The 15,679-nt window shown below is 35.0% G+C and overlaps 1 protein-coding gene across 11 annotated transcripts in view; it reads right to left on the reverse strand.

Annotated features, from left to right (window-relative positions):
• Positions 1-240: 240 nt before the first annotated feature.
• LMO3 (LIM domain only 3) overlaps positions 241-15,679 on the reverse strand; it is a 57,790-nt gene continuing 42,351 nt past the window's right edge. For all 11 annotated transcript variants that reach the window (XM_032347449.1, XM_032347448.1, XM_032347447.1 and 8 more), the window contains 2 exons: positions 12,363-12,488; positions 241-3,195 (listed from right to left, as the gene is read on the reverse strand). In XM_032347449.1, coding sequence (XP_032203340.1) covers positions 3,090-3,195; positions 12,363-12,488 — 232 coding nt within the window. In that variant the 3' untranslated portion in view covers positions 241-3,089. The remainder of the gene's footprint in view (positions 3,196-12,362; positions 12,489-15,679) is intronic.

A 15,679-nucleotide genomic window follows, 5' to 3' on the forward strand; every position in this document is an offset into this window, starting at 1 on the left:
TAAACTACCTAGCTCGAAGATCTTAAATATAACATATGGAGAAAGCGCTTGAGGTACTTTGTCTATGCTTGTTATGATTTACCTTTTGAAAGTAAGTGTCCTTGCACACTTTATTCTTTTTTTTCAAGTGGACTGACTCAATGTACGCTTTCTAGATATAGTCTTAGATTTTGCCAATTAAGCGCAATCAAAGAGTATAATACCCCTTTTATTAAAAACATAAATCCAAATATAAAAAAATGAATGAAAGAATCCAGCAGATATTTATTAAGCAAGATGAAAGTGAAATTACAAACACAGGTCAGCTTTTAAACTCAGCCAGCACTCTGGGGGAGTGGAGGTGCGCTGTCCTTCATCATAGGCAGCCTCTCTGAGATGCATGTTAGGAAGGGAGGTTTCACGGCTTGAGAAATCAAAGCTCTTTCGGAGGTGTCCTACTGGAGGCATCGGGGCAACAAGCTAAGTGACATCAGGGCTACACAACACAAAGAGGAAAGGTGATGACAATTCAGGGACTTTGCGTAGTCAAGACAATTAGCTTAGTACTTCAGGTCAAAAATGCTACTGTTTATGGGCAATTAGCTATAAAATGACCCATTTCTGTCTGGTTTCACAATTTCATGGAGATTAGAGATAATCTAAAGAGATTAAGGCCTTAATCTTTAATCCAGGTAATTTTGCTTGTAGTAAAAAGCATAAGCATTAATTCCCGAAGGATTTGGGAAGAGAAAAGGCGATAAAAACTTGTTTGGTCTTTGGGTGGCAAGAATAATTGAACAGCTTCCAGAAGCTAAGAGAAGTTGGTTCCCAATTTACAAGTATTTTGACATATTGATAAACATAGGCAAAACCTTTTAAATCTAAAAATGATCATTTGAAAAAGATACTGGCAATTAAAATTTGACATCCACATGAATTTCAGACACCCTCTAATGGGGAATCACAGGGCTGCTTGAGAAAAACCACTTTTCACAGATGCCCGCACCCCACCGCCTTTTGTTTGGCTTGGGTTTTGGTTTTGGCTATGCAAGTCTTACCATGAAACAAATGTAAGGCCCCAAGGCTAAAATAGTAGTTATTTCATGGGCCCCAAATAGCTATTTTGGAAAATTTTTTTCGATATATCTCAAATCTGGGGGACAAGTGACTTGAACACTCTTAACCATGAAGTATTTGTAAAAATACATATCATTCACTTTTCACAGAACCATTTCTTAAAAACGAGAGGCAATAGCCAGATTCACATGCATGTTCATAATAAAGCTTTGTTTTAAAACAAAAATCCACACCAGCATTACTTTCAGTTTAATATTTTGGCCCCAAACCAAGAATTCAGGTATCACATTTCATTTTCATCTGCAATGCATCTATTGGCAGGACAAAGTATGTATGTAAATAACACCGGGAAATATTGTTTCCTATACAAGTGATCAAAAGGAAAAAGAAAAGAAAAAAGAAAACCCACAGCACTAAATTTGCTCTAGCAAAAATATGCTTCACTGTGCCTGTGTCAAATTAGATTTGTTGAAAAGTAGTTCTCTTGCCGGGAGCAGAAGCAAAGAAGCAAAGTGTGAGCAACCCAGAAGAAGGGATCATAGTCTTATTTTTATTTCCTTAATTGTAATTGAAATAATCGGTCTCTGTAATTTGTTTCTAGAAAGCTTTCTTCTTTATCATCTATCATGTTAGTAAGGGAAATTTTTCAGCTTTATAAAATGGAATGACAGATTTCAGCCTTAAGTGTGATATATTCTGAGCAGGTTAACTACTTAAAGAAAGCAGTAAGACATGTCAAACTTTTAAAGTCTTCACTTTTGAACACTAAAATAAGTGTCAGGTAAATACAGAAAAATATATAATCACCAGTTCTCAGCTCTTTGACAATCCCTTTGTTTCTCTTCTTCTAGAAGATTCTGTGAGCACTATGTTGCTCTGATCAAAAAAGTAAGCTCACTACTCAAATATCATCACAGCTTCAGTGTGTATTATCATGGTTTCAGTAGATTTGCACTCAAATCCTTCCAGTGCCAGAAATTTATCAAGCCATAAAGTTATTAAACCTTTAGCTCTTAGGGAGAAATCTGGGCAAAATTTTATAAGAAATTTATCGTTTTAAAATTACCTCATAATTGTGGTAACACTTGTCTCAAGTAACCCTTTGGAAAAATTTACATGATACCTAAAGGCACTAGTTTACATAAGGGGTAAGTGGCTAAAAAAACAAAAAACAAAAAATAAAAAAAAAAAGCCAAAGCCTTTGTGTAGGCAAAGAACACACACACACACACACACACACACACACACACACAAAGGACATCAAAAGGATAACTGCTAAGCTTTAAAGTTATTCTAAAAATGGCACTTTTCACGTTGGTATAAAATGAAAGTGCTTTAAGATGAAATTCTTATGCATTTTTTAAAGCTGATCTTTAACCCCCTGAAAATCGGGGGTTATAATGACAACACTGATAGACTCTAAATCATCATGGTAATGATAGTGGAATAGTGGATGTTGCTAAAATGCTTTGTGTGTGTCTTCATTTCTTCTTCTTTTTTAAAGTATTTTAATGCTGATAGACTTGCTTTATATGTGTATCATCAGTGAAATTTGCTCTTCAATCCTTTACTAGAAAGTTACAGCTCATTTAAAATAGCTGGTAGATACAGAAAGCATAAATATACAGTAAGTTTAAACACTGATTGTACTGAATGCAACCATACAAAGAAGCAAACAGAACACAAATGGTAACACAATAAAACTGTATTACATTTGTGCTTCAAATATTACAATACATTATATACAATAGTCGAAAATAAACATCTCATGCCAAGTGACACAAAAACGAATAGCAAGCAAAAAAATCCAGCAATATGTACAGTACTTTTTTCTTTAATAATAAACATTCAACTCTGAACTGGGGCAATTTCACTACGTACAGGTGCAGTCCGCCTTTTATTCCATATAACCATCCTGCTTTCCTATATCTACGCTATTCAGTAGGTTCCTGTGTCAATTCTTATATACATGTGGAGCAAAAAAGATAAAAGGATGTAGTGCTTTGTATTCTTAATGGGGTGATGTTGATAGATCAGCGAACCTGGGGTGCATAACCTTCTTTCATTAAACCTTCTTCGTAGTCCGTCTGGCAAAGGATCATGTTATTCTTTAGGAAAAATTTGTCTCCAACGCAAAATCTGAAAACATTAAAAAAATAAAATGTGTTAAAATCTATAGATTTGAAGATTTCTTTTCCTTGTAATAATGTTACATGGTAATTCCCTGAATTTGAAAGCTTGGTTTAGAAATTTGCCTTCATTGTCAAAATTAAACTATGTAGATCATTTAATGAAACACTGCACACAAAATTTGATATCCTACAGTTATATATAAAAAGCATAGGAAAACCGAGGAAAACACCTCGGGCAGCAGAAGTGATTTTTATCACCACTTTGGAAAGAAAAAAAAAAAAAGAACTGATCTATATTTACAGACATTAAAATAAATGAAAGAATGATAATAGTATTTCACTGCAGTGATTATGGAAGATTTCACCAGTGGCCATTTATTCACTTTATTAAAAAAAAAAAAAGTAAAAGGCATTAAAATGTATCAAATAATTAGAAAGTGGCCCATTTTAAAGCTTCCCATTTAAAGTTCCTTTTGCTCTCTTTTATTAAAATGTGATTAAATTCTGGTATTCTGGAAGTGATTGTTTTGAAGGAAAAGTTGTTTTAGCATCAGACTCTGATCCTGGGCCATAATCTTTTATTTGTGGCAAGTTCACCAACTATGAAATATTAAATGTCATTTCTTAGCCCACTCCCAATTAAACCAAAGGGAGTAACCTGAATGAACTTCTTAATATTGATGTGATAAATAAACTAGTTTCCAGTAGCTAATTATGTATTTTATTCTATAAAATATTGTTTAATGTACAAGATTGTAATGTTTTTAATAAGTGCCCTTTTGTATAATTTCCCAGCGGTGACACTTTGGACACAATTAAGGTCAGAAATAAATGCTTGTGCTGTTTCCAGTACATTTAACAATAAAGTAACTCTGGGGAGATCTGTATATATTTTTAATTGTAACAATTTAACCTTCAAACAGCAGTGTCTAGTAGAGTTGACCCAGTAAAACTACTTGTAATTATACAAGTTGACCTCACTGACCTTTGATAGTGGTCTCTCTTTATCAGATAGTCAATTTCGAATGATGTTCAAGCAGAAATCTTAGTGGATAGATTAAATTGTGTAGTGAAAGCAACCCTTTAATGTTTTGTGAAGTTGAAGGTTTAAATGAGGAGCAGTTGGACTGATTTACATTTGCAAAGATTGGAATGCTAGACAAACAGTGAACCTATTTATTTTCCAACTGGGTAGCTTTGGAAATTTATCCTTATTCTAGCTAAGTAGATAGAGGGGAAAATAGTGTAATAAAAAAAGTAGATTGAAAAGAATTAGCTTTCCTCTTAAAGGAAGATTGGTCTGTTTATTTGTGGAATTTACTTTTTTTCCCCAGGATTACTGCCTGCTGATGATGTTGATTGAAAGTACAGACTAAGCACTGATCTTGAAATCCTGGAGTTTGCGGTCAAGGCTATTGGATAGAATGAACATTCAAGTTTGAACCTTACGTGTATCTTCTTCTTATTAGTTGAAAACTATAAACTTAAATATTGTGCTTAAAAAGTGGCGTGAGAGTCAATGAGGTTTTGTACATTATCCTGATCATTAAGATACGTTGAATAAAAGGAACTATTTCTTCTGTTGGGCAGACCCAAGTAGTCAAATTAGATACTTATCTTTCATGTGAGATTACATAAAATAGCATGTAGGATATATCTGATTACTGCTCAAAACTTTCAGTTCATATTACTGTTGAAATTAATTTGAATAAGCTAATGACAGAGTAGCACATCAAAATAAATAAATTCAACAAATACTCCTGTATTCTAGCTAATATCACTGAATTTGTTTTTTTCCTAAAAACCAACTGAATTGGAAATACTCTTTCAACTCTATATTGACTAAAACCTTGCTTCAATTTTCTAACAAGCCCCCAAATTCTATTCACTATCAAAATTTTTTTTTTTTTTTTAAATATGCTCTACTTAGGGCATGAGCTCAGAACCCAGAGGTAGTCACATGCTCTACCGACTGAGCCAGCCAGCCACCCCCCAAAAAACATTTTTTGTTTTTGTCATGTGAAGTTATGTCATTCTTACCTTCAGAAGCCTTGAAATTTAGGTAATTTTTGTTTGTGGATTAATAAATTTGGGGTAATGATCATGAGAAAAGCACTGAACCAAAAGCCTGGAGACCTAGTCCTGAGCCCTGATGCTACCTAGTGCAAGTTATAGGGTCATTTCATACTCTCTGAGTCAACTCTGTGTGGTTATGATAAAAGAGCTGCAGCACTGAATTGTAGGGATGTTAAAATAAGAAATATATGAGCAGCAGAGAGGTATATTGCAACAAAAAGAGTTCAAATCCACTTATGATATTGAAGATGAAACTTTATTTTCTCTTATCTTTAATATAACTGACTATTTAAAGTGTGTGTTAAGAATAGAATGAAGTAGGCAAAGCATTAACTCAGTGTTTGGAGTGTAGATAATTAAAATAGTCACCTTCTATAAAGTACTTACTATGTGCTAATGCTGAGTATGTATATGCATGATTATTTCTATTTATGTTCAACTGAGAAAGTACTTATTGCCTTTTTCAAATGAAAAACCTAAGGCTTCCTCCCAGAATTTTAAAACACCTGCCAGTGCTCCATAGCTAGAATGTGTATGTTGGAGGAAGGAAACTGACTCTGGTCTCTTTGGGCTCAAGACCCATGCTTTACCTGGAAACAGTAAAGCATAAGGCTTTGAAGTTAATATGGGTTTTTTGTATCCCTATTATTCCTTTGCATAGCATTAAAAAAAGTCTACCTACCATTCAATGAGATGTTGGTAATATAAATGGAATTCATCTAAAATAGTCCTACCTAAAATATTTTGTTGCTAATGTTGTCAACTGGACAAAGTACCTTTTTTTTTTAACCTTTTATGTGCATTTCAGTTTATGCTGAAAAGTCAAAACAAAACAGAACATGGGTGAGAAACGTCACACTTACACATATAACTTAAAACAGCTTTGAAAGCTATGGCTAAAGCAGATTATAATTGCTTTGTGATTAGGATTGGTATACTCCTTTTTAAAAAAAAGATTGATTGAGTGATCAATTTGAAAGAGAGAGAGAAAGACAATGTTGGTGGGGGGCAGAGGAAAACGGAGAGAGAAACCCGAGAAGACTCTACCTTAAGCACAGAACCCAGTGCGGGACTCGATCTCATGACCTTGAGATCAGGACCTGAACCGAAACCAAGTTGGACATTTAACTCACTGCACCATCCAGGTGCCCCTGAATTGGTATACTCCTTTAAAATGTTCCATATATAAACATGAAGAAATTAGAGAAACAGCAATGCAGATGTTAGATATTTAACAAAATAGTCTATAACTGATTTTGTGAGAAAGGCTAGTTTTCCAATGTTATGAGCTCCTTTTGAGATTTAGCACTGGCAGAAAAAATATTATAGAAGCAGTGATGGCCAGAGAATACTGTAAGTATATTAATAGGTCAGGCTAAAATTCCTGAAAATAAGCTGATAATCTTCCTTGTAATCTAATCCTAATTGCTTGTGGTATAGTCAGTTCAATTAATTTTGCCTTCATTACAAAAAAAAAAAAAAAAAGTATGTTAAGGAATAAAAAGATGCTCAATCAGATTACTCAGTCATTTAATCTTGATGTTATGGAGTTAATAATAATAGATTTAATTTCCAGATATTTTGGAATGATTCTAATCGAACTCACATGCAGTTTTAGAGACTTGGGAAGTACAGAAAATAAATATAATTAATTAATCACCCTTCTATGGGGCTTAGCGTAGTTTTAAGCAGTTATCAGAAGACTGCAAAGAAGCCTCCATTTGTAACCTTTTCACATCCTTTCTAAGATTGAAAACGTTAACTTAGTCATCTTATTTCCTTAAGGGCAGTGGCTATCAATTATAATTAGTTCCCAACTCCACAGTACTTTAAAAAGGGTGGAGGATCCAGTCCATATTTCAAATGTCTCTATCTTCTATGCAGCACCCTCCATTACTAAAGATGGAGACTTCGATGCTGTACTTTGTTTTCAGTAAGAGGTACTGATTATATACCCATCGTCACACCACTATACACCATGAACAAATTTACTCTCTTCTCCCAAAGACTGTCCCGTTGTCATTACATACTTCATTCCTGATCAGCTTTTCTGCACCAACTTACAACACCCACATCCCAAATCGTTCAAAGTCTACCTTGCTTGAATTTCACTATATCTATTCCCATTTATAGTCATTCAGTCAGAAAATAAAATACCTCTCTTGAAGGAGTCCAGGGCTCATATCAGATCTGAGTTGAAAGACTAAAACCAGACCGTCTGGGTTCAGATTTTGAGTCTACCATTTTCTATCATTGTTTTCTAGGGCAAGTTACTTAAATTTTCTGTACTTCAGTTACTTCATCTATAAAATGAGGGCAATAATAGTATCTCACTTTATTGAGTATTAAATGAGCACATGTAAAGCAGAACAGTGTCTAGTGTATGATGGGCGCTATAGAAGAATTCTGGTATCATTATTTGTTAATGACAATTTTTTTTTTCCACCTCTGCTTAAGCTGTTCCCTAACCATGACTATTTCTTCCTGTTTTTTCATCTGTTTAAATTCTTTAAAAAAAAATTCTTTAGTTTCCATTCCCTCCATCAATACATTCCCTGGCCATGCCAACTCATTCTGATCTTTCCCAAGACACACATTTATTGGCATATCATTTACTTTGGCATTTCAGATTTCCTCCTGAATGGGTAACAAGTTTCCCAATGTGCGCTGCAGTGCTGGGGTAAGTGCCCATGAGTTATAGCTCTTTTGAACCCTCTGAAATACCACCATAAATTACATGACCACTTGAGGTGGGTGGTCAGTAAATGCAGGTTAAGACAGATTCATCCCCGAACCAAATAGTTTTAAATAACAAAGGTATTTTTAGATGGATAATTTAAATTCGTGTTCATTTTGACTCATTCGTTGACTTCCTACCTTTAAATTTCACCTCCTCCTGATCCTCATGCCATTCCCTCCTTCTCCATATCCTGAGCAAACTCCCTCTAATCTCTGAGCGTTCTGAGCTCTTTTCATTTCCTGCACACATTAAATGCTTTCACACTTCCATGCCTTGCATGATGCTTCCATCTGTCTGGAAAACCCTTTCCTCATTGCTCCTTGGCTTCCTCATCCTCCCCAACCCCCACCAGACACAATCCCTACATTCCAACCAGTCCTAGGGAGTTCTGTTTTAAAACCCAGCACATCAACCCTTTGATGCTTCTCTAAGACTTCAAGAAGGACAGACCTCTCTTCCCTCAGTATAGATCTGTTTAGCATCGATTACACTCTTCTGTGAGTCTTTGATGTCCTGTCTCTCCCATAGCTTTGAATACCTCTAAGAGAGAAACTGGTTTTTCTTCACCTTTCTTTCCAGAGCCTAGCATAGCGCTTTTATTCTTTAGTGTTAAACAACTCTACGTCTTTGAGGCAGTTTCATTACAAACAAACATGTTCTTTCCTTTTCTTGTAAAACCATCGTTTAGTTTTATAGAATTGTCTAAGGAGGAGGGGCTTGGTCACCTTTAAGAAATTAACCTATTACACAGAATTCTTCAATTCTGAGTGAGATACAGTTATCATCTAAGATGCTCAAAATAACATTCCTCTGCTTCTGTTAATAAAGAAAAACAAACAAACAAACAAACACCTTAGATGCTTAATTCAGGATTCACATCTTTAGCCATACCCCCCTCTCAAAAGAGCGAAGAGGGTATACACGAGAAACAACCAATCCTGAAAAGTTATTTTTACTACCATTTTGCAAACACTCAGAAATGCTTTCGATCTAAATGATCTTTTGATTTAAAAGTTAAGATGAAATGACTGCTAAATAAAATTCATAAGCATTTATAATACCACAGTCTCAGATGCCAATAAAGTTTGCTTAAAGGAAAGTGCCTATAAATTACCTGTTTGCTTTGTGTTTCACTTGAAAAAGTACAATGCTATAATAATAGTTTGGCTACTGAAAGTATAGGCTCATGTGGCATATGGCTTTATTGGAGAGGATTTCCCCAGCAAATGTCAAAGTAGAAAGAAAATCTCCTATGTTGAAAACCTTCTGTATTCAGAGTAACAAAATTTGTCTGCTTTGCTTGACTGATGAAGATTAGCTGACTTCTTGCATTAAAGAAGTTTGTCTTGTAGGGGCTGAAGTGACAAGACAATAACTAAGTGCTAATTGTGCATAACCAGCACTAAAGATATGCAGTCCCATTATGGCATGTAATAAATGAAGCGAACATGGAAATATATTAGGTACTTTAATAATGATACTAGAATAGTATTTTGCAGCAATAAGAATGTGAACAGTTTTAGAGTCAAAATTTAGGAGTGTTTGTCTTACTTGACTGAGTTCTACTGAGGAGATAGACTTAATTGTGAATGCAACTTTTTATTTCAATGGTGAAATAAAATTGATATATGCTTTGTAAATAGCATTAACAACCTACAATTACTTTGCATCATAATAGAATTTAGGCTGGATTTAGCCCTTGAATGATGTTTTAATTTTCTGTGTAGAACATGGATAAAATAGGGGAGACTGCCCTAAAGGAAAAATGGACATAGGGCATAAACAGGCCATTCCCTAAAAGAAGAAATAGCAAAGGGCCACTAGAAATCAAATAAATACTAATTAAAAATTATAATGGGATACCATCTTTCCTCCCTCAGGTGACAAGGGTTTCTTTTTAAATAATAACTCCCAATGCTAGAGTGAATGGAAGGGAATACATAGCTTTTACATTTCTGGTGTGAGAATAATTGGTATAACTGTTGGGGAGAGCATTTTAACAATATATAACATTTTAACAATACATAACATAAACCTTTAAAAGGGTTATATACTTTGTCCAGCGCTCCTGTGAATTTATCCTGACACATACTTGAATATTGTTTGTTTGTAAATATTATGTTGATAATATTATGTTGATAATATTGGTAATATATCAAGTTGAAGAAATAGCTTATACATCTGACAAGAGAAGACTGATTTAACATATGAAACTCTACTCATAAAATAAAACACAAGAAGGCTTAAGATATCTTAAAGAATTTGAAAAGCATGCTATCATAAATGAAAAAGTCCAAATATCAAACACTAGGATTCTTCCCTGTTCTTTTTCTTTAAGCTGCTCAAATGTATCATAAAATATATGCTATATAACACCCATCATATATGCATAAGAAAACATATGGCCAGCTATACACCAAAATATTAAAATGCCTTTTTTTTAGAATAGTAAGACATGGGGCAATATGATTCTTTACCCCTTTTTATTTTCCAAAATTTCTACTATGAATATGTAACCTTTCATAAATAGAAAAGAAGTTAAGTGTTATTGTTGCATGAAGATAACTGTATTTGCATGGATGCTGTTAGTGGATCAATAGGGCAAGGAAACGGAAGTATACTAATGCAACTTTAAAATATATACACATACATGTATACGTGCATATAAATGTCTGTATAAATGTGTAGATATTTATATTCATGTGCCTATATCTTTACACACATACTTGTCAATTTATTTTTGGCTAAAGGTCACCATGGACTGAATTAATCAGCTTTGATTCCAAAAGTTTGTGCAGACTTAAAGTGCCTATAAGATGACTTTTTGAATTATTTCCTGGATAAATTAGATATTCAGGTATACTGGCATAGGTATACTGGCAAGGTATACTGCGCACTACTCTGAACATCTCCATTTAGCAGGAAGTATCATTGAGATATATCTTTTTTTTTTTTTTTTTTTTAGATACATATCCTGTATATAAACCAAGTTAGTGGCATATGATTTGGTAAAAGTAAATTGTAAATATCAAGATAAAAGAGCCTATTTTTTAGGACCAATTGTGCTCTGGTATTTTTAATATAAATTATTTCATTTAATTTTCAAAATCTGTAAGATAGGTGTTAGTGTCTTCATTGTCAGGGGGTAGAAACAAATCTCAGAGATGAAGTAACAAGACTCAGGATGTCGTATCTAATATACAATGGGGCTGGAATTTGAATCCATTTCTTCCTGTAAAAATCATGTCCTCTGTGCCGTTCTACACAGGGCCTCATAAAAAGACGCTGCATTGAACAGTAAAGTAGTACAAATCACAGTAACTGAGAACATGATATAATAAATGTGGCCTGATTATATAGTATGTCCAGGTGTTGTCACTCTCATCTTGAATATATTTTCATTAATATCCATCAAGTGTAGTAAATTTTTAAATATATTTTAATGATAGATACAGTTTCATATTCTAATATCCTCTGCATATATCATATAAAACAGGCATCAGTAGTGTATGGATCCCACTGGAAATAAAAGTTACAACTTTCAGAGGGAAAAATGGAATAAAGTGATAATACTTTTAGATGAAAGAGTTCTCTGATACTGGCTAATCCAGCTCCTTTTTGTTGTAAATGAGAAAACCAAGATCCAGAGAGCTAAAATGCTTGAAGGATGGTTATACATCTTGTGAGGGGCGAAGCCCAGCCTAGAATTTAGGTTTCTAGATTCCTTGTGCAATACTTTTTCCCTTTGCCTCTGCTGCCCATCCAATGCTGATAAGTGTTAAATTATTAGCTATTTCTGGCCTCATTCCCAAGGAAACTTAAAGCAACTTAAAAAGTACATATAAAACAAGGTTAAAATTCAAGATGAGAAATCAAGAGACAGGGCAACCAAAAATAGGAAAACTAAGATAAGACACATCACCTCCTACAAATTCCTGTATATTTGCCTCAGGGCAAATGTGTTGGGTCACAGAACAAAAAAGTGAAGATTTTAAGCCTACTTTTAAAAAGAATATTTTCAAGATACTTTTAAAGTTTTAAAGTAAATTTTAGGGATATTCTAAACCTACTTTTTAAAATGACAGAAAAATAATAAAGAATGAATAAGAAGAAAACTAAAATAGCAGTGTCTTCATTGCTTCTCACATTCTGCTATAGGTTGCTCTTTCTGCGGATAGAAGCACAGTTTTAAGACCTTTCCTCCTCAGTGCTTTCTCCCTGGCACCCGATGAATGTTTGCAGAAAAAAAATGCTGAGATTAATAGCCTTAAGTAATATATATAATTCCCATCTATTAAGTAAATAACTAGCAACTAGAGGTTTGCCACTTTTTAGACATGGGAATGAAACCTGCTTACCTCTGATTACAAAGCTGACATGCAAAGCAGTCCAGGTGGTAAACGTTGTCCTTGGCCCGCATCACCATCTCAAAGGCAGGGATGAGCTTACTACAGGCGGCGCAGTTCCCCGTTACACCAAAGAGCCTGGAACAATAAACATTTTTCTCAAACTCTTACAGGGAGATCTGAGATGATGACTAGAGAAGGTGCCAGCACACACTGCAAAGCTATCAACAGGCAATGCCTTATGATGTACACAAGCACGTTTTATCCTCGGCAGATACATAAGTATTCCTCTCTGATACATACTCCGTTGACCTTTCTTGATGAAAATCACATCTCGTTTGAGAAGGAAAGGAAAAGACAAATACATCAGGAAGCTTACATAACCACACACAAACAAGTCAATGGAGGTGAATTCGTAGCAAAAAAAAATCTTCCACTTGATAGAATATGCAGTAAATAGAAATGCAATGTAACTTTGATCTCACTGACACGTAGTAGCCGTTTTCATTGGAGAAGAAACCCATTTGAAGGACTCACTGTTTTCTGACATCTAGTTACTAGGAGGTTTGCCATTATTATTAAAAGAACATTTATGTACAAGCCATTTAAATAGTCAAAAAACATCAGAGGTGCGTGCACCTTATGGCCCCATACCATAGTTATAGCTCTGATTATGTTATTCAAGTAGCACATTAAAGTAAATGAGGCTGTAAACTACACAGAGCTGGACCAGAAGTTGAAACATAATATATTGAAAGAACCAGTGGAACTGTCCAGGGAAAAGGTATTTTTTAAAAATCCTATTTGCGATAGATTCCTGAAAATAGTTATTGTAATGACCTAAAAAAATAGTACAAATTAAAGTGTCTCTATAGTTTCATAATGGGAGGAAATAAAATATTTTACCCATTTGCACTGGCAATATTTAAACCAAGTTTCTTTAAAGTTCTTAATGGTGGTGAAGAGTTATTATAAATAATATTCCAGGCATAGCAGTTAATGCACTTTTTAACTAGGAAGCAAACTAGATGAAAAACACCACATCTGCCAGTTTTCTTTTTTCTCCAGCATCAGGCTGACAGGAGAAAAATATAATGGTTCTCATGGGAAAGACCAAATTAAAAGCAGTTCTAAACTAATGAATTCAAAGGTGCTAGGGAGAAAACTCATTTTATTTATAAAAGTGTACTTTAAAAAACTTAGTCTTTCATTTTATTGAATTTAAGGATTACGCGCAAATGTGCTGAAGTTTCTCTTCTTGTAGTTTCTAAATACTCCAAAGACAGGTCTTTGCTTAAGGCATGCATATTCATTCTCAAGTTTATAACCATTTCCTCTTACCAGGCTAATGACAACTGTTGGAAAGAGCTGTGAGAATGGTTTTCAGGATCTGGCAAAACATGTAATAAATGTTCATGCTTATGTTTTTCTTAGATTGTCTCTTGAAGAACATAAGCGCCTTGAGGGGAGAAGGTGTAAGCGCTTTGCAAACAGCTTGCCTGTATAATCCGTGCCCTTGATAAGAGGGGAAGGAAGGTTTATATTCAAGAAGACTAAATTCAGGATTGTTAGACGCTGTTTTCCTGCAAGAATTAAAAAAAAAAAATTCTAATAAGGAGTCTAACTCTAATCACCTTTGTGTTCCTGGTGTACAATCCCTATTTCAGGAAATGATTTTTCTCTAAAAACAGCTTCATTGAAAACAAGTATCTCACACACATCTCCTACTGGCGTCATTGCAAACAAAACCAACCCAAGGTAAAGCTTTCGTCCTGTTCTTCTGTAAGCAGAAATTTCCCGTCCCTCTACCATTTCACGTTCACTTTTCAGGGCACTTCACGTGACCCACTCAAGAGTCACGACCCTGACGCGTGCCATTTGTTCCTTCCGTTCTTCCATTATTATTATTATTATTTTTTGGAAACATAAGGAAGTCTTAAAAAGTTCTTTATTCTACGAATATAGATGCACTTGTGGGTTAGAAAATGTGGCCGGTAGGCGAGAACGCGGTTTTTGAGAACTACTCCCTCTGCTTACACCTCATAAACATACCCACACAATGCCATTTTGAAATTCTGGACATAGTTTCCCCCAATTTCAATTGCTCTCGCTAGCTGAGCATTTATCAGCTACCTGATTAGAATTTGTTTCCACACAAACCATTGATCATCAGCCTATTACTAGGCAAATGACAGTTAATTACCCACTACATTAACCACTGGGACCTGAGACCTGCTTCTGCTGCCATCAGTCAACATGATAAATGTGGCAAGTTCAGTAATGCATGGCCAGCCCCGAGCTGCCTGCTATACTGCGAACAACCCTCAATCTCACTTCCAGGCCCAGGAAAATCTATGGCAATCTGCATAATTACAAGCTCTGGGTTAATAACAGACAAATGATTTGTTGCATCTAAACAAAGTCCTTGGAATGGTCCTGGTCTCTGGTGGCTGGCCGTCCGGCGTGCCGCCTCCAGTGTACTTTCCAGCGCGATGTGCACAAAACCGTTCTCTGACGCTACAGCCTTCCAATTTGTTGCCCTCCAATTTATGGATTCTGCATATGTGATTTTTAATCATTAAAGGACTCTTGAAGCAATATTATCTTAATTATTCTCTGCTGTAACCAGGGAATTAGGCTTCAGATAAAATTTTCTTCTTCCACGCACTCTCCCTGCCTCGCTGGAGGCCCCATCAGTTTCCATCTACACCTGGACTCTGAAATCCTAATGATGAATTATTGCCCCTTTTCCTAAGAGGGCGAACCTTACAAGGGAACATTTTACTGAACTGTCAGCTCACAGACTGAGTGCGGAGATGCGGAAATCTGATCTAATTTACTGCAAAACGATGCATTTGTTAGACTTTTCCCTCAGTTTTGTCCAAGGATCAAGAGATCATTCTATAGCCACATTCGTGTTCTTTTTTGCAGTTGGACGAACCCAAGATTCTCTGAGAAAGGAAACAAAGTCCTTTTTTACAAAATCGGGTTTTTTTCAAAGCCTATAATGTTATCCTTTGGTTTTCAAACATGACATTTGGATTCTCAGGCAAAAATAATTGCCATATAATGTATCAATTAAGCTTAAGGCATGCATAGTACTCATTTGTAAGACTTTTTTTTTTTTCAGATATGTCTAGGATATATTCAAGAAGAGTCTCTTAATTATCTAATTCATTTAGACTATTCATAATCCTGGAAATTCTTGTAACCCCTTCCTCTCCACTCCTCACTCCCAGATTCATTTACAGGGATGTTAACATGGATCCACTTTTCTGTTTAAGTGAGAGACCTCTGTAATCTCTTGTTTCCAGTGCTTACAAGATCTC

This window comes from Mustela erminea, chromosome 6 (genome assembly GCF_009829155.1).
Source record: "Mustela erminea isolate mMusErm1 chromosome 6, mMusErm1.Pri, whole genome shotgun sequence".
NCBI classification, from domain to species: domain Eukaryota; kingdom Metazoa; phylum Chordata; class Mammalia; order Carnivora; family Mustelidae; genus Mustela; species Mustela erminea.